The sequence below is a fragment of the Strix aluco genome, chromosome 7 (genome assembly GCF_031877795.1).
Source record: "Strix aluco isolate bStrAlu1 chromosome 7, bStrAlu1.hap1, whole genome shotgun sequence".
In the NCBI taxonomy this organism is placed as follows: Eukaryota; Metazoa; Chordata; class Aves; order Strigiformes; family Strigidae; genus Strix; species Strix aluco.
In genome coordinates this window covers 344,106-362,586 of record NC_133937.1, presented here as the reverse complement: position 1 = coordinate 362,586, position 18,481 = coordinate 344,106, and the positions used below count along the sequence as shown (strand labels likewise).

At 46.9% G+C, this 18,481-nt stretch overlaps 1 protein-coding gene across 1 annotated transcript in view; it reads right to left on the bottom strand.

Moving 5' to 3' along the window:
* Positions 1-10,021: 10,021 nt before the first annotated feature.
* RNLS (renalase, FAD dependent amine oxidase) overlaps positions 10,022-18,481 on the bottom strand; it is a 77,002-nt gene continuing 68,542 nt past the window's right edge. Inside the window, exons 6-7 of the mRNA XM_074830136.1 lie at positions 14,250-14,425; positions 10,022-10,356 (exon numbers count right to left, since the gene is read on the bottom strand). Of these exons, the coding sequence (XP_074686237.1) occupies positions 10,204-10,356; positions 14,250-14,425 (329 nt within the window). The 3' untranslated portion in view covers positions 10,022-10,203. The remainder of the gene's footprint in view (positions 10,357-14,249; positions 14,426-18,481) is intronic.

Here is an 18,481-nt window from a genome sequence, read left to right as displayed (position 1 = left end):
CGAGGCCCCTCTGGTTTCACCTTGCTCTCTAGCCGTGGTAATGCAATGCCAGCAACAACAAGGGCAAATCGTGTCCCCTGCTGTACATGGCCGTGCATTGCTTGGCCATGTGGCTGGTGCATGAATTATTCCTGACATTCTCCCTGCCCAACCAAACTCCTCTCTCTGGAGCTAAGTTGCTTGCTCAGCATGAGTCCTACCTGTGAGTGTAGCACAAATGGAAAAACTCAGGGGAAACAAAGGGAAAAACTGACCCAAAGAAATATCCATCCCAGATCAGAAGGTTAATAATGGGGGTTTGTCAAAGACCAGGTTTAGTCTTTATCCCATGGGTTTGCAAGGATGCACATGTGTGGAGGGGTTTGATGGAAATCTGCTACGTGGTCCAGATTTCTCAATGAACAGTACAAGATGGGTACATCATCTACTAGAGGCTTCCTTTATTTTCACAAATGCACTCTATGCACTGATCCTCCATGGAGAGAGAGTTAATCCCTACCCCTGCTAGGTATCTTCTTCTCTGGGTGAAGTCAACTCAGATGGTCAAGAAACTGTGAGCAGGGATGCCCCACTTGCACAGGGACAGGCTGTTTCCTTGGGACCTGCTGGGTTTTTCCATGCTGCAGCTTGTGCTGGTGTTTCTGGGGTTCCCGCTGTGCCCCTTGGAGCAGAGTCCAGCCTCAGTGCCTCCAGGACCCTTTTGGGCAGAGGGAGATGCTGTTGGATCACCTCCTTGTCTCTGGCTGCACAAGCCCAGCTCCCCCAGCCTCCATCCACCATTGCCGGGGCCTTGGAAGTCTCCACCATACACCACCTTTAAACTTACCTCATCCTTGATTCCCATTCCCATCCTCAAATGATCTCAGACACAATGAGCTTCTAGACCTCCTCCTTGTCAACTCACTGCAGCAGACATTGGTCCAGATGCTTGTTCATGCTCACAGTTCATTGCCACATTTTCCAACAGCTTCTGCAAGTTGTTGGTACGCAACAGCCTTGTTTGCAAGTGGACCCTGGCTGGCAAGGCACAGACCACCCCTGGTGAGCACACAGAAAGCAACCCAGCTTTCCTTTGAGCTAGCTAGAGGTTAGCAGCCTTCGCCTACCCGGCAGCACTGAGCATGGAGCAGACAGACCTCTAATCTCTTTGTCAGAGAGGTCTGAGGGCTTGTGCCACTGGCTCTTGGTCCTGGAGGGATGTTGAAGGAAGCTGACACATCTGAAACACGTGCACAGAGCAGCGTGCCTTTCCCACAGCCCCTTTCTGGGCTCCACAGTGCTCCCAGCGTGCAGCGACACCAGCCAGCTCTCACCGAGCCAGTCTGCAAGGTGAGCGCTGCTGCTGGGTCCATGAATACCTTGTGCATGACACTTATTGCTACCCAGAAAAGGAGAAGATGAAGTGTCAGGGTCTTCTCTGCAGCTTCCTTCTTTCGCATCACCGTGGCCTGAAACCACATCTTTCTTTGGGATGGCTCCACTCACTGACATGTCCTGCACATATTGAAACTTAGTGCCTTTCGCAGTGTCTGGGAAGCTTGCCTGCTCCTTTTTCTTTATCAGAAGGGCATGAAAAGTCCATGGATCTCTTCCTCAAGCCCTTGCTCCAGTAAGAGCTGTGTGGCCTCTCCATAGAGGGAGATCAGCCCATGGGCTCTGAGCCTGCCCAGCCCATCAGAGTCCTCCAGGGCACACTGGATATGCTGATCGTGACCAGTAGTGGGAAAATGATCCCACAGCTCTGCAAATGCAGAACTGTGTCCTCTTTTGGGTGCCTTTCCTTCTCTGTGGGGAGTTGCCTTGCTCCCCCATCCCTGGGAGGGAGCATCCCCAGTCCTGGCGTGGCTCTGGGTAGTGTGGAGGAAGGAGGGGGAACAGCCACCTCAAGGTGCTGTCACTGACACCAGAAAAGACCTGTGATGTTGGACACGTCGGGGTGGCTCTGCCAGGACGGTGTCAGGTTGGTCTGCCTCAAATCAGGAAGGTGGATACTCAAGGAGGGAGTCAGTGAACGGCACTATTGTCCCTTGCTGGAGTGAGGACACATGGGAAGCAGAGCACATGGTCCTCGGGGGTGGGAGCTGACCTGTAACCATCCCTTGTGGCCTCCTCACGAGCATCTGCTATGCAAAGGTGGTGAGCTCCCCCTTGCAGAGCAGCAAAGGAGCAGATGGGTCCCTTTCATTGTTTCGCTTCCCGTTTCCAGCACATGGTCCTGGGGGTGCAATATGACAAGCTCTTTTATCTGGCAAAACAGCCAGAAACCATCTCCAGCCACGCTTGGGGTGGAAAACCCAGTTTTCTCCCTAACCCAGAGCTGTTGTGTACCACTCAGAATCCTTTGGCAAGTCCTTTGACAAGGGGACTGGCTTAAACACTGGACTGTGATATGTTAAGGGTTTTATTTATACTTGCTTCAATCCTGCTGTGTTTGTTGTTCACATTCCCAAGCTGGTCTCCAAAACTGCCTTTTAAATCAAAAGAGTGGGATTTGCACTATGCAGGTGTGCTAAAGGAGGCAGCAAATCCAAAATGACCCTGGTGTAGGGTGCTGATAGTCCGGGTTTTGGATCAGAATAGCTCCAGCATCTCCCTGTAAAGAGTAATAATCATGCACAGCCAATGGCTATTGCTACCACACATTTGTGAGCCGCTTGAGAACAAAAATCTCTTTGTGCCAGAGTGTTTCCAAGACTCCATTTCTCCCGTGATGGGGAACAGCCACCTGCATGCTCACCGCTTGGTGGCTGCTAACGAAACACTGTCTGGGTTTCACTAAGCCTTGAGGTGCTGAGCTGGGAGTTTCTGTGCACTGGAAATGTGGCTGAGTCCCTCCTCCCCTGCCAGCTTGTCCCCTTTCCCTCTGCTCTGGGCAAAGAAAGCAGCTGCCAGGAGAGAGGCTGACCTATATTCCAGTGCTGAATGGTGCCTTACTGGCCACCACTTTCCCCCCCGGCCCCTCCCCAGTCTGGGCTGAAAAAGACAGAGAATGGTCAGACCTGTGCACAGTGCAAGCATCACTTCCATGCCCCAAAACAAGCCAGGGGAAACAAGACCTCGGTCCTTGCAGCAGGGCGTGCTTCGCTTTAAAGATCTTGACATGCGTGATCATCCTGGAGGAGAGATCTGAGCAGCCGATAGCGCTGAGAAAGGAAGGATGTTTCGGCACTGGCACAGGTGAGGGAGGAGGTGCCATTCAGCTTGACAGAAACCCTGTGCCGAAAAGATAATTTCAAGCTGAGCTGTGGTTTACCGCAGCGTCCTCGTGACCGGCTGAGCGGTCGGGTGGCAGGGGCGGCGGGGAACAGGCTCATTTTCCCACAGCTGGGGCCCACGCAGGCGTGTCAGGGCTTGGCTGCGGAGAAGCAGCAGCTTTCTGCTCACCCATGTGGCCCCAGTTTGCATTAAACCCCCTTCCCCAGATTCTCAGAGTAACTGAGAAGGGTGACAGCCACGCACAGTGTGCTGCACAAGGTTTTTCCCCCGCTGGGACAATACCCAAAGCACCTGGTTATAGCGATGCTCAGCTGTTACGGGATGAATATTGGGGAATGACAAGAATCACGAGGCTTTTCCAGGATCTCTGTGGGTTTCAGCACCATGACCTCCACGATGACAGCAATCTGCCCTGCATCCTCTTTGCTTGATGCTCAATCTCCCCACTTGCAATTCAGCAATAGCTCTCCCGGGGTTATTTCTTACCTGTTTCCATGCATTTACCTCCAGAGGAGAAACTTTGCTTGGCTATTCCCAAAAAGAAAGGCAGTCACTCTCACTCCTCCTTGGTAAGGGCTGTTTCACTGCCGCTGTGGGGCTGCTCCTTTTACAAGCTGCAAGCATTGGTTGCATCACTGGCTGATCTTGAAGGTGCCACCTGAATGTGAGAATTAAGCAAAAAACCTAAGGAGGCTAATAGTGAGGCAGTGCGGTGAGACAGACAGAGCGGCAGCAGAAGGCTCTGGGATTTCAGGGCTTCAGCTCTGCCACACAAAGCGGCTTACGGATGGCACATCCGAGCCAGAGCCTGGATTAGAGGCAAAACCAGCTCTGCCCCCAGGGAAATCTCTGCGCAGCGGCTCAAGGCACTTGCTGGGAAGCTCAGAGTGCCCTCATCCCCCTCCGAGAGTGCTTAGGCTCCTGATCCCAGCACCAGCCTCCTAATGGCCTGTCACCAGCCATTTGGCGTTTGTTATGTTGAATTTTGCAGCATGGAGCAGCCGGGCAAATGCTGCATTTTCCCAGGCACTCACAAAGCCCTTCGGTGCTGGGGCTCAGCCTGCAGCTGAGGTTGGGAGCGATGACCCAGACACAACTGCACAATTTGAGTGGCACGGGGTCAGGTTCCTCTTCTTTGCATTATCTCAAAGAGGAACTCATCTGTCAGTATTGCACACCACACTGGTGCTCAGCAACGTCTGCTTTTAAACTGGTGTTGTACCAGCACAACGTCGTCCCTCCATCAGTAAGAAGTGTGGTCACGGTGGAGGATGGGGATGCTCCAACTTGCCCAGACACGGCCCCGAGCGACCTGCTGTAGCTGTGACGTTGGTCCTGCTGGGAGCAGGGTTGGAACAGAGACCTCCACACACCCCACGGGCAGCAAGATCTCCAGCAAATCCTGGCCTCAGGGAGTCCAGGTCTTGCTCCAGTGGCTTGGCTGCAGGGACATTTCACAACTCAGTGCTATGGAAACCCATCATGTATTTTCAGCTGGGCAGTACCTCCCATCTGCAGCTGCCTTTTAAAAATTAAAAAAAAAAACCCCACACCCCAAAACTAAAATAACCTCTTAATTTATTTTCATATGCCTGCACAAAAATACTGCCCAGATCCTTGGAGACATGCAGTTTGTGAATCGATATAAGCCAAGGAGCTGGGTGCCCATCTCCTCTTCCTAGTTCTTTTCAGAAATGGGATAAATTCCTACAAACTGCACTAAACACACCAAGAGCTGTACAGATGATTTTATAGACCTGGGAGAGTTATTCCAGCTAAGAGCCACAATATGCTCTGTGCAGGTAGTGTCATAATGAGACATCCTCTCTGCAGCCTGGCATAGAGGCCGATGCAGCTCTGGTGTGGGTGGAGGTGTTGGGAAGGTGTTGCTACCCCAGCAAGCACAACATGGGGACATGTCTACTGGACACAGCAGAGTCCTGGCCTTCAGCTGGGAAGGTGCATATGAGCTTGGGCTACCGTATACAGCCACAGCTTCTCTCCCTGGAGCTCACCTAGAGCCAGCTTAGCCTAGAGCAGAGCGTTTTCCCCAAGGCACCACAACTCATGTGATGAGCATCCTCCTTGCCTTGGGAAGGGAGAGGTCTCTGAAGGCCCTGGGACACCAGACAAGCAGATCTGTCCTTGTTGGGGCTGCAGATGTAAAACTGGGGGTAATGAGAGCTCTTTAAGCACATAATTAACAGCACTTTTTGGAGTCAGGCTCTGATGGGCTCCCAGCAGAGTCCCGTGGCTTCCTATGACACTCGGTTTCCAAAAGGCTTTTATCCACTTCACAGCACTTCTACTCCATCTCAGGGATCTGCAAGCAGGGTCAGATGCCAGCAGTGGGCAGAGAGCCAGCAGGGTTGGATCCTCGCCCACAGGGTCTTAACCCCATGCCAGAGGGATGCCCCTCAGGAAAAGAGGGTGTGCCATGACTTCAAGCCCCTCTCTGCCAGGGCCTCCCCCAAAATTCATCATGGCATGGGATACAACGGGTCCACCTTAGTACTGTGACATGGTGGCAACAGCATGGACACTGCCACACATCCCACCCACTGGGAGGAAAAGTACCAAACATTGCATTGCCTGTGCCCAAGATTTCAGTTGGTACAGCATCCAAAAACACCTCTGCAAGAGCAGGACGTGGGTGCACGTGGTGCTCAGTTCAGGCACCTTCTAGAAGGACAAAAGGGCTGCAAAGATCACCAAGGGCTGTCTGTGTGGGGAAGGGATGGCAGAGTACAGGGTCCGATGGCTCAGAACAGCATGCTTGGCTTTTTCAAATGCATCTGATTGGGGACCACGTGACAGTTGTGATGCAAAAACTGCCTTTCATGGTGCTAATGAGGCCGATGTTGGGTGGATCACACCTGGCCCAGCCACAGGTCTCACAACACTTCTGTTCACTGGAGATGTCAAGGGGTAGTTGTTCCTACCAAGCCTTCCTGTCAACATCTAGTCTGCTACTTGGCCAATAATATAAAATCTTTCCTGGTGAAACATGCAGCTGATGCCAGCTGTGGTGGGACAGTAACCAACAAGAAAGAATTGCTGTTAGAGACCTAAAGGTACCATTAAACACTCAGAGACCAGCAAAATGCATCTCACGTAGCTGAATATATTGTAAAAACAGTGCCTGCACTAGATGCCATGGGCCAGCCCTGCAAAGTCATGTTCACTGAGTGGAAGTTAACACAACTGTGAGTTTAAGGGCTTTGAGCATTTATGGCCCCATCTTTCCTTGTGATGAGGAAGACAATAACATCGTCGTCTGAGAGCTGAAATTTGACTTTGGGCATTAGCTGTGGCTCGTGACGTATAGATCAGACACAGCCGTAACCCTTGTCTGGGAACAAGGAGATAGTGGTTGTAATTGAAGCATCTGCCAGTTAATCAAAAATTACGTCCATCCAGGGAAAAGTCCAGGAAATCAACCAGACAAGTCTCTTCTGTTGCCATCCTTCTGGATACAGTGGCCTCTTTGAAATATCACCACTTATTACCCGCCTTGCATGGGAAAGTTAACACCATCATCCCCCTGCTCACGTCTAGAAAATGAGATGCTGCCACGGACACCCTTAAGCGTCCACTGTCTGGAGTGTGTCCAGAGGAAGGTGTCCATGAACTTTTCTACTCCACCTTAAAAAAACAAGTCGTTCTTGCTTAAATCATCTTAATCTGGGAGGAAGCTACAGGGAAGAGGCATTCTCATGGACTGTCATGATATGGGGAAGGATGGGAGCAATTTTAGACTCACTGTGATTCATGTTCGAAAACCTCTGAATGGAAAATCTCGTTATTTGAAAAATCTCTGAATCTGTAATCTGCTTATTATCGGGTATTTTGAGGTCTCATAATGACCAGATCTGTAAGATTGCTGAAAGGATGGGGTCAGAGACATCTCCAGTTATCTGTCCCTTGTGGCATTGAAGGCTGATGCTGATACAAGGCCCCTGTGAGAGCATCACGACTCTTCGGAGCACGCCTGCTTGCAACACAGCATTAAGTCAAACATGCCTCATTTTCAGCTTTCTGCACGGCACAATGCTTTCAGGGTTGACCTTTATTTGGGTTTTTAATGGTTTGACTTGCTTCCATTCAAAATTGAAGGAAGGGGAAGGAAGTGCAAGTTTTAGCGTGTTTTAATGCAAAATCCATCTTTGAAGAAAGAAGCAGAAACCAATGAGTGAAGATGAGGAAAACAGCACAAAAAGGAACCCCTGGTCTGGATCTGGAAACCCCTGGTCTGGAAAGATGCCCTGAAGCTACAGTCTGCTCCTTCACCTCTGCAGGAGAAGGACCCACATCCTTCCCTGTGCTCTGTGCATCTCAGGCAGAGCTTGGATGAAGGCAGACTGGTGGGGTGGGTCCCAGAAACCATCACCCCGGGTCCAACAACCCCGCCCCAGCGACACCTTCCAGGGGAACCAATAACCCAGCAGAAAACCCTCCTGTACGGTTCAGCGTGTTCTCCCGCAGGACAGCCAGGCCTGGATGGAGGCTGAGGAGCACAAATGGGCCTTGGTTGCTTTTGTATGCCCTCCTCTGTGGCCTACGGCTCTTTGATTCAGGTTTTCCAACACTGCAGAATAAAAACCTTATTTCAGTGGGGACTTTGGTTGTTTCTGAGCTTGCGCTAAATCAAGCCAAGACTAAATGCCTCACCAGATTATTTATTCCGTGACCGTGTGGCTCTTCAGGGCTACCTTGATCGTGGAAGATAAGAGATCACATGCCTTTGTAAAAGATTTGTTCACAGACATGACCACCACTTCTTTCCTGTTTCTGCACAACACATGGTGATTGAAACCTGAGGGCTTGGAGCTGGCTGGTTCAGACACAGTAACAACATCTAGTTTTAAACTCAAGCACTTCACGGAAAGAAAAAAAAAAAATCTACAAAACCGCACGGTATCACGAAATATCCTTCAAAGATGTTTTTAAAATTAAGTTTTAAAGTTCTTAGTGTCACTTAAAATACAGTCAAACGCAGCAGTAAATTACTGTGTTCAGTTGCTGTGAATAGAGGGTGTCAGATTTTTGTGAAATGCAAGGGTGTAAGAGACTGAATTGTACTTCCCTAATGGTTAAAATTCTGTCTGCTGAAAATAGCATTTTTTTATTTTTACTGCTGTAGTAAAGAGAGGTACTAAACTTGTGACACGTGATTTAAGAGGAAGGGCAAGCTAAAATCAAATTTAGACTAAATAAATGATTCCTTGGTTAATTTCTGAGTAATTTCAAAATTGACTTCACATCTTAGTAGCTTAGAAATACTTGAAACTGTGACAGGTAGTATTTTCAACACAATTAAACTTGCTGTTTATTTTTTTAGTATTTCAAATCAAATTCCTTGTTCATTCACTCACACGTGTATTTATATCCTTCCCTGGACCTGTTCCTCTATTTCTACACCTGTTCTGCCAAAATAAGCTGTCTAGAACTCACCTCACTTTCAGACTGGCTGTTTACTTTAAATGAGCTTTTATGGTGGTGGTGATGTAACCCCAAGCCTGAAATGTCAGTACGGTTTTCTTATTAACACACTGCCACGGACCACACTTAGATGAAGTCTTTTCCCTCCTTCCTCTTGGCATTTGCCAGGCAAAGCAGCTAAATCACCTTCCGTGCTGGCTGCTCCTACCCTCACTCCTCCACCACCTGGAAGGAGGGAACGGCTGCTCCTAGTTCAGGGGACACTGGGCCAGCAGAGATCCATGATGCACCACTGACTCTCTTAACCTGGCAAATACTGAACTATTTTAAGTGCATCCACTTTCCTGGACAGTCTGCTTTACTATGTCAAACTCACGTTACAGCCAGACATCTGTGTCACTGTCTATTCCCAAGATGACTTTGGGATAGCAGCCCTGCTGCTATGAGAGCACCAGAAACACGCACACCTTCTCTCTCACCTTCTCTCCATTCATTCTTTTATGAGCACAGCTGGGCTGATGCTGCTTAGACCATACCCAGGACAGGCACCATGTTTCAGTGGCACATCACTGTCAGCAACATCATCAAGCTCTTAAATGAGCTCTTCCAGCAATCTGCAACCAGGGCTCCAGAAAACTGTGGGCTAAGCAAGCTGGTAGGCAAACAACTACCATCCCTCGCTTAGAAGTTGTCCATGCCTTGGAGACATGGTGAGACCTTCAGTCGATATGGTTAGACCTTGCATAGACCACCCAACTTGAGAAGCATAGCAAGGACTGCCCTGCTATCGACTCACACAGAATCACAGAATCACAGAACCATTCAGGATGGAAAAGATCCTTGGGATCATCGAGTCCAACCATCAGCCCTACTCTACAAAGTTCTCCCCTACACCACATCCCCCAACAGCTCATCTAAATGACCCTTAAACACACCCAGGGATGGTGACTCCACCCCCTCCCTGGGCAGCCTATTCCACTCTCTGACCACTCTTGCTGGGAAACATTTTTTCCTAATGTCCAGTCTAAACCTCCCCTGTTGCAGTGTAAAGCCCCATGGCCAACACGATAACCATGACCAGGGCTGATCTGCACCAAAAGAGATGACTATGTATGCTTGAAAGCTCTGGGATCAACTGTGCATGTTCCTTCTGTCACTTCCAGGGCTCCAGATGCTCAGTGAAGGAGTAAACTCTGCAGCTCCATGGGTTTTTGTGCTGCTTCAAGTCAGGATCCTCTCCTTGTCATAATTTTCATGGGCTGTAAAAGTAACAGGAGACCTGGCAAGATGGCTGGAGCTCAGCACCTCTGACTAGAGCCAGAAAAAGCTTTACTTCAAGCAAAGTAACCACTCACAACACAGATCCTGGAAAATTAATTTTAATTCCATCTCATCCCAATATTTATTACAGCATACTAATAGATTTTCCTTTATTTATTTTTGCAAGATAGCGGCCAGTGATGTTAACACTAAACCAGAATTCAATCCATCATAGTAAAATTCATCATAAATCTAGACTAAGTTTAGCAGCCAACTTTAAAATTGCTATAAATGAGACTTCACAGCCTCTGCAAGACTCATAGCAGAATCTATGCAGCCATCGAAGTTGGAATGAGTAAATCCATCGCCCCCACAAATCAGGAGAGGTTGAGTATGAAGAATCATTTGTCCCAGACAATTGGGCACAGCTTTTGTAACCTGGAAAAGAAAAGCACACAGGGAGATGGAAAAGAAAGTATTTTATTTACCTGAGTTTCATGACAGAAAGGTCCATATTCCTGAGAAACAAAAGACCTCTTTTCAGTATTGTACTTTATGGCAGACACCAATGCGTGTCAAACGGCAGAGTAAAAGCACACAGCATCTGTGTTTTTATCATGCTTGGCTTTGTCACACATCGTTGTAGCCTGTTTCAAACCTACGTACAAAGGCTGAGTGTCCTTGTCGTACTAAATCAGTGCATCCCAGAGCAGCACCGCTGAATCTCAGAATGGAGATAAAGCAGCAGCAGCAGCACTGGCCTGAAGGTAAATGTGAGGGCAAGGCAGGCTCAGGCAGAAGGGATAAAAAAGGTAAGAAGATGCAGGACAGCTTGACGCTAAAGTGATTGGGGGGGGGAAGGTGGGAAGAAATAGTCCGAGAAAAGGAATGACAAAACAAGACCCATACAGATGAAATGTTGAAAAAAAGGAAAAAATATCTAGAAAGCCATAGAGAGAGAAAAAAAGAAAGAGCAGAAGCACAGCAGTAGCCCAGCAATAGAGATCAAACCATAGAGATCATAAAGCATGATACAGAGAGTACAATTTTCTTTTGATCATTTCTTGACTTTCTGCCTTTGGTCCAAAGATATGTTTTGGATTCCTGTGCAGTAAACCGTTACTGTATCCCATCATGCGACTGTCAGCTTCAGTGAACAAGACCTAAAGTCCAAGGCATCTTGTTCAGTCCAGGGGGTTTTTGCACTGATTCAAACATACATCAGCTAGTCACTGCCATGCCGTTATCTGCCGCTTCCAAGTACCGATCAGCTGCAAAACACCCGCGTTTATGGTACTGGCTGCATTTTGTGTTACTGGCACGTCAGCATCTCTTTAAAGGAGGTAATCATCTGAAATGAATTTGTAGCCAGTTGCGACTCATTCTCCATTATTCAACTTAACAGAAGAGTCTAGCCATGGTACATCCAGTCAGAGATCATCTTTTTCAGACTAATTTTAGGTCAGTACTTAACTTATTCCTAAATTTTTCTTACAGATCAAGGTCATGGCATAAACAAGGAAGAAAGGTTTAGCAGAAAAAGGCTTTTTGAGTGCCCTTCCTTCTTGACTACCAGTCCTTATTTGATGCTGGCTGTACCAAACAGCTTCTGTTTTCTCATACTGATCGCAGGATCAGTATTTTCACATCTCAGCCTGCATCTTTTTGCCTGTGTGGCAAGACTGCGTGCTCAGTGTAGTAAAGACCCTCCCTCTAGACATAGTGACTGAAGAAAGGAATGATCCTGACCCTTCTTCAAGTTCTTCTGAAGGTGTTGTCCAACATAAATTCCGAATGACCCATGGCTGTATGGCACAGCCTGTTGGATCTCCACCATCAAAGACTTCAAGACTCAGCTACACAAAGCCATGGTCGATGTCACCTAGTGATGGCGACAGTTCTGCTTTGAGCAACAGGTTGGCCTACAGGCCTGAAGAAGTTCCTTCTGAAACACCCTCTGAAGAGGTCCAATTTCTATGAATCTGTGTTTTCCTAGTATTCCTTATAAAGTGTCTCTGTCAAAGGGACACGATGGGTTGGGAAGCTGTTAGCTATGAATGCTAATAGTGTCTTATCGTAATTAAAGCAGGGGAACCAGAATTGCAGCTGTACTGCTAAGCAGTGTCAGTAGAAGTTTGGAAGTCCTAATCCTCCATCCACCATGGATAATTGTAATGCCTGCATTTTAATCCCAGGATTGTGTTTGGCCATGTGAGGGACGTTACAGCTGGATTTAATTAACAAGCAGGATAAATCCTGCCTAAGAGAGTCAGGGGAAAGATGCATCCATCTTACTGGTTCCCTTTGCTTCTGTGGCAACAGCTTATTATAACTGAAAGTAAAGATAGCTTTAAGAGAAAGAGGGAGCTCTGTCCCAGATATTTAAGTAGTGATTATTTTATAGGGTGACAATAGAGATCTCTTTACCAAGATAATAGATCTCACTTACACTGACTTATTTGCAATCTAAGACATATTGACATTGGCCCACTGAATTAAAGACTGGTGAGAATTCCTCCTGTGACAGACATAAAGCACAAGCAGCTGCTGAAGTTGGTGGTTTTGGTTAGTGCATGGTTGACAGCAGGCAACAGAGGCAGGAGAAGAAAGCGGGAAGAGCTGTAAAGTGGTTTGAGAAAATAACAGAGCATCATCCAGCAGTAAGATGTCTGAATGTAATTTTTAAATAGGGGAAACAGGACGCACACCTAGTGGTTTAGGAAGACAACAATTTTGAAGCAATTGTGGAAAATAAGAGTTTATCCCTACAGTCACTGTTCCAGCTAGCTCTAAAAGATGAAGCAATACAAGTTTACAAGGTTATAATACATCCTGTATGGCCATAATTTTGCCAGGATTCAAAAAGCATAGTTGTTTGGTAGAATGCAATTAAGACATTTTTTATTTAGTAATAAGAAATTAACTGCCGTTCTTGTCTTTTATCCATGTTTTCATGGTGAAATAAATCAGAATGGGCCATATATGATGCATATGCTTTTATGTCACCTTTGACACTATGCTAGTGTGAATAGTGGAAGGAAAGTCATATCAGGCTCTTTTCTTGCACACAAAGTACCTGAATTTGACAAATTTTATGATAGAGCTCAGTGACAGCAGCAGTATCTAAGATGTATTAATTCTGTTTAAAAATACTTCTTACTCTGTTTTGGGAGCCCCTTCCAGAGCTGGTCAACCAAGTGTCCTCCCTACCACCTGCAGCTCTTGTGCTCGCAAGCAGTTTGAAGCAGAAAGGTAACAGATAATGCAGAAGACCAGAAGTCACAACCAGAAACGGGTGCCTTAACAGTGACAACTGTACAGAGATACTGCTACTAGCAAAAAAACCCCTGAACTGATAAAGAGGAACATATAAAACATACCATGATTTTTCTATGAGTCACCTGAAACATTAAAACCTATGTTAAGGTTGTTTTTATACGACAGCTGAGAACAAACACTATGCCCTGGGAAGTGATTTGCAAACTACCAATACCTAACTCGCAGAAAAATAAACTTTGTGCTATGAGATCAGGTTCCTAAATTGGATGCAGATCAAGGACACGAAGCAGACTTCACAACAGCCATCTACATACAGTAACTTTTCCAGACTTCATAAAAGGAAAAATTTTTAGGGGACTGCTTTAAGTAAATATTTTGCATCGACTTCCACATTCAATTTCACCAATGTAATTTAACTTAAGAGGCTTTGGGTAAACACTCCAATACTTTAGGAAATTGCCAACAATTTCCTTGGATTTTTAAAAGAAGTCTGTAAAATATACACATTTTGCTATTATTACCCTTAGGTAGTTTACTTTAAAATATTTTTTGTACAACATGCTGTTAAATAGAACCGGGCCAAATCAAATAATAACAATTAGTATGTCTGAACGCAAGGACTTCTGCTACTCTGTGGTAGGGTGGGAATTTTGCTAATAATATCACATACTTTCGGATACAGAACAGACAGATTGAGTCATATTTTTAAATACCAGTGAAAATCCCACCAAAGTATGTGGGATTTACTTCCTTCCTGCGCACTGCACTCCCTGCTTACCAGGAGTGCTGCATAACTCACCGCTGAGCCAGGTCCACTATGTGAAAAGATGACTAGAAATGATCTGGCTGTTGTTGGCCAGCCTTGGATGCTGTTCACGGCTACGTGGAAAAATGTATTATGGATATCGAGCAACTACCCCCTTTCCTCTTGCTCCCTGAGGATGAAAACCACTGGGTCGTATGATGTCCTGTTTCTTGCGACACACAGCAAGTCTGTACATGGCACTGCCCCAGCAGCATCCTGCCAGCTGACCGATCCCACCACAGAATACCTGAGAATATCTCCATTTATGACACTTGATGCTGGCTGGTTTAGGTAGGGATGGCACGATCCTCTCCAGGTGACTGAGAATTAACTGCTGCACCTCTGCAGGGTCTGAATCCAGGTGCTCGCTTCCAAACGTCACAGTTGTGTGAACTACAACTGAGGGCCCAATTTCAGAAGATTCTGAAATAAAGAAGAGAGATGCTTTTGAAAGACTACTCATTAATACTTGCCTTCCCTGCATGCTGACAGTTGTGCCTCTAGCCTAGGAGTCAGTAGAACAAAAGTATCTGTGGCACCACCCTGTTCTTCCAGCTGGAAGAAACACAAGCAATAACAACACAAGTTGTTCACAAGAAGCACAGTGAAGAAATCCAGGCTTTTTGCAAAATTTGCAATGGTTTTCTCATTGCAATAACCCTAGCTCCACATATGTCTCCTAGAGGAACCTCAAGGCATTCCCACACCCTGTAAGTAGCAGCGGGAAGGAGCAGGGAATATACTGGAAGCAAACTCTCCCTTTTTCCTTCCAGACATTTCAACAGGCTCTACAAGGAGGTCAACCACCTGGTGATTGTGGCAAACTGGCAAAAGAGAACAAGAAGAAACACGTAAAACTGCTCTGTAGGATTTTTTCCAGTCAAGTCTAAAATAGTAATGGTTAGTGCCCCTACAACTGCAGGGCACTCACAGGCACGTGGTCGCAGCTGCCCACCTGCAAAGTCTTGTTTGCGTGGTGGTTGTGGAGGTGAGGTTTCCCACAGGGCTACACCTGCAGCTGGGACTAATGTTATCACTGGCAACTGTAAAGGGGAAACCCTTTACCAAAGGCTGAAGCTCACCCAGCCATGTGGTAAGATTAAGGTATTGGATGATGTGCCCTTTTTTTTTTTTTTTTTCGGATGGAAGATTATTCTTGGGAATTGAATGGCTCTGCCACCGTTCGTGGGGATGGATCCCCAGGGGCTCAGCACTCCACCTATGGCCGAAGGCACGTGAAGACTCTGAGCACGCCAGATGTAAAACAAGCAAATTGCAGCCGCAGCCACTGCCAGCCTGATGCACGCAAGCCACGGCACCAACAACAGCACAGCTCTGTCAGCGAGCCACCTCCTCTGTCTGAAGAGCCGGAGGAGTGCGGGCAGCCGGGTCACCACAGCCAATTTGCTTACACACCTGGATCAGACTAATTTACATTCCTCCTCCCTTGCACATTTGAAACACGTGTCCTCTTAATGGGGACAATTTCTGCAACACAGAAATACGTCAGGCTTGAACATGAAATCATCACAAGATAAAAAGGCAAAGGACAAAAAAAGAAGAGTGTTGCATTACTGTGAAAAACATCTGCTTCCTCTATAATTGGTTGCATATTGGCCATGCAACAGTATTTACATAGTTGAAAGGCTAGAATAAAACCAATACATTTATGGAGGGGAAGAAGGGGAACAGAAGCCAAGACAGGTTAGCTTGAGAAATCAGCACCTCCTCTTGGCCTGCACAAGGAAACTCAAATTTTGCTGCTCTGGCAACTTCCGGGAAACCAATGTACAGTTGTCTACATGCACGGGTTTGGGGAGTGTGAACCTTCAATACAGCTTCAGTCCTCGTGCAAGTGAGCAAAACTAAAAAAGAAGAGTTTGTCCCTTAAAAATCAACCAGGCTGAAGTGCCAGGGGAGGAACTGAAGGCAGCTCAAGTGCTGATGTTCATCACAACAGACTTGGAAATGGCCAAGCTTCGTTATGGCTGGGGCTGGTTGTAGGTCCTCTACAGCAAGGGACTTGTGTCCCTGACAGCATGTTGGCTTGTTACCTTACAGACTTGGTCCAGACAGCCAACAACCAGCAGCCAGAGAATCTGCCTAGAACAGTGGATTTTCAGACGCAGTGATTTCCCTGTGCCAAGGCACGATGAGGACCCAGTAGATCCTTGTGTGAGTCATTCCTGCTGGGGCTGTTCCACTTCGAATGAGCAGGATGCATTTGCTGGAGCAAGGACACGACCCTGGGTTCTGCTATATTTCAGCTACAAGTTCAAACTCACCAAGCTGGTTGTTAGATTAAGCAGTTCTCTCTCGCTCCGTTAATTACACATTCCCTCTTTTGGAGGCAGAAAGCCTTCTCTGGCTAAACGTTTGTTTGAATTAGCACATTCCTAGAAAAATATTTTATTTTCATCAAATGAGCATTTTATGACCAAGGAACCCACAAAGAAAGAGGCAGTTGAACACCTTCTGACCAGTTCTGGTTGTTAGGTACCAAGCTTGATAGAAATCTTTCTCTCTACTGTGTTGATGAAGAGATCTCCAGCTTCAGATCCCTTTGAGAAGATAACAAATTCCAGCTTTCCAAAGGCAAACAAAATGTCTTTCTCTGATAAGCTCTCTGTCCTGGGCTGATCACTTCAGAATACACTACCGAGGCGCAGCACTACCAAGTCCTAGAACCCACAGCAAGCATGAAAGCAATGGCTTTAACTTCAGTTGGAAGGATCCCTTCACTGAGTCACTTTCCTGGGTGGGCCAGCTCAGTCAACCCTTACTCTTGAAAATCGGCAAAATGTGGCAAAAACGGTGGGAAGATGTTTCCTGGTTGTGACCAGGAATGCACCCTGACAGGCCACATCTGAAGGCACCGAGCCATGGTCCTGCCTTTTCTTAGAGCTCTCCATTTCCAAGTAAGGCAACCCTAAAAACAGAAGATCACTCACTTCACTCCCTGGGTTGGGCTCGCAACTCTGTTTTCAGCAAGTACTAGAGCTCTTTTCCTGGGTGATTTCCTGAAGAATCCAGAAGTTTTGAGATTGTTTCCTATTATAATCGGAGGTGCTGATTTTACTCTCTTGTGTCTTGGGCTTGAAAGTGAGCCTTAACCATTGGGGATGGACAGGTCCCAGATACCCACTCGACATGGATTTGGGATGACGGCAAGGCAGATCTGGAGACTAAGACTGTAGAGTAAAACAAGGACCACTCTTGTCTAGAAGCAGAGGTTCAGTCAAAGGGGCCGTCTTCCTGAGCTCCAATGAACTGATTGACTGAGTCTACCATTCAGCCTCAGACTCATCTTCCCAGTATTCCTCCTGCCACCCACACCACCTTTCACAGGCTAGCACAGGACATATCTCTGTTTTCAACAGCTTTTCCAACAGTCTGGAAAAACGTCAGAAACGCTACTCAGTCTCTCCTTCCCATTTTGGGGGAGAAAACAGGTATTCTGGTGTCTCTACATAGAGACTGTCAGGGACAGAAGACCAAGTGGGGAAGCCTATTAGGTACCTAGGGATTTATTGTAGTCTACATGGTATTTTGGCAAATTCTTCCACATAAACTTGGCAAAAAAGCTCATTAAAAGACATCTAAGCATTTTAATAAAATAAATTTCATTGCTTGCTGTGACTTGTTATAGCCAATGATTCTTGGACAGGGCCGCCTTCTTTCAAATCTCTCATCTCTTCCATAGCATGTACAAAACAAGTTTCAGGAGAACAGGCAGTTTGTTGAGTTTTTAATTCCTCCTTTGAGCTACTGATAGTTTGGAGAGCTTCCAGAGGCCACTGAGTCACAGCCTTCCAGTACTGAAATGTGCAGCCTGCAAGGATCAAGTTTAGCCTCAAGCCTTTTTCTTTCTTCTGCAAAAATACTGACTAAGAGAGGAGTTTAAAATAGATTTTTCCCTGAAAGCAATGGGGGTATCTCAGCCGTGATGAACTGGGTATGAACAACTGTTCAGCTGTTGCAGGAGTAAAACCATCATTTTCCTCCCAACACGTTTAGATGAGGCTGCAAGAGCTAGCTTAAAAACGAGGCCTTCTGGCAGGGCTTCTCATGCGATTTTAATTTCCTTTATTTGTGGCAAAGATGTAAGCCGTCCATGGCCATGCTAGCAGATGACGAAGTAGCATGGGAGATGTGGCAAGCCCGGGAACGCTCGGCAGTGCGAAGGGTAATGATCTGAGGGTGAATGGAAGCAGCATAAAAGCTTTCATCTGCTCCCAGTTCTCCTCCCCTCTCATCCCAGCTGCACTGCAATTAATCCGATCAGTTGATGCAGTGGAGGGCATAAGACTCCGGGTAGATCAGAGCTAGAATCAGACAGCAGAGTTGGCTCTAGTTTATACCTACTTAATGAGCAAGGAGCCACTCTGCCAGCATTGGCAGCGTCCTCGGCATCCGCAGTTGCTGAGGGACCCCACTGAAAACCGCTGAACGCAGCGAGCTTGCGCCTTCCTCTGTCCA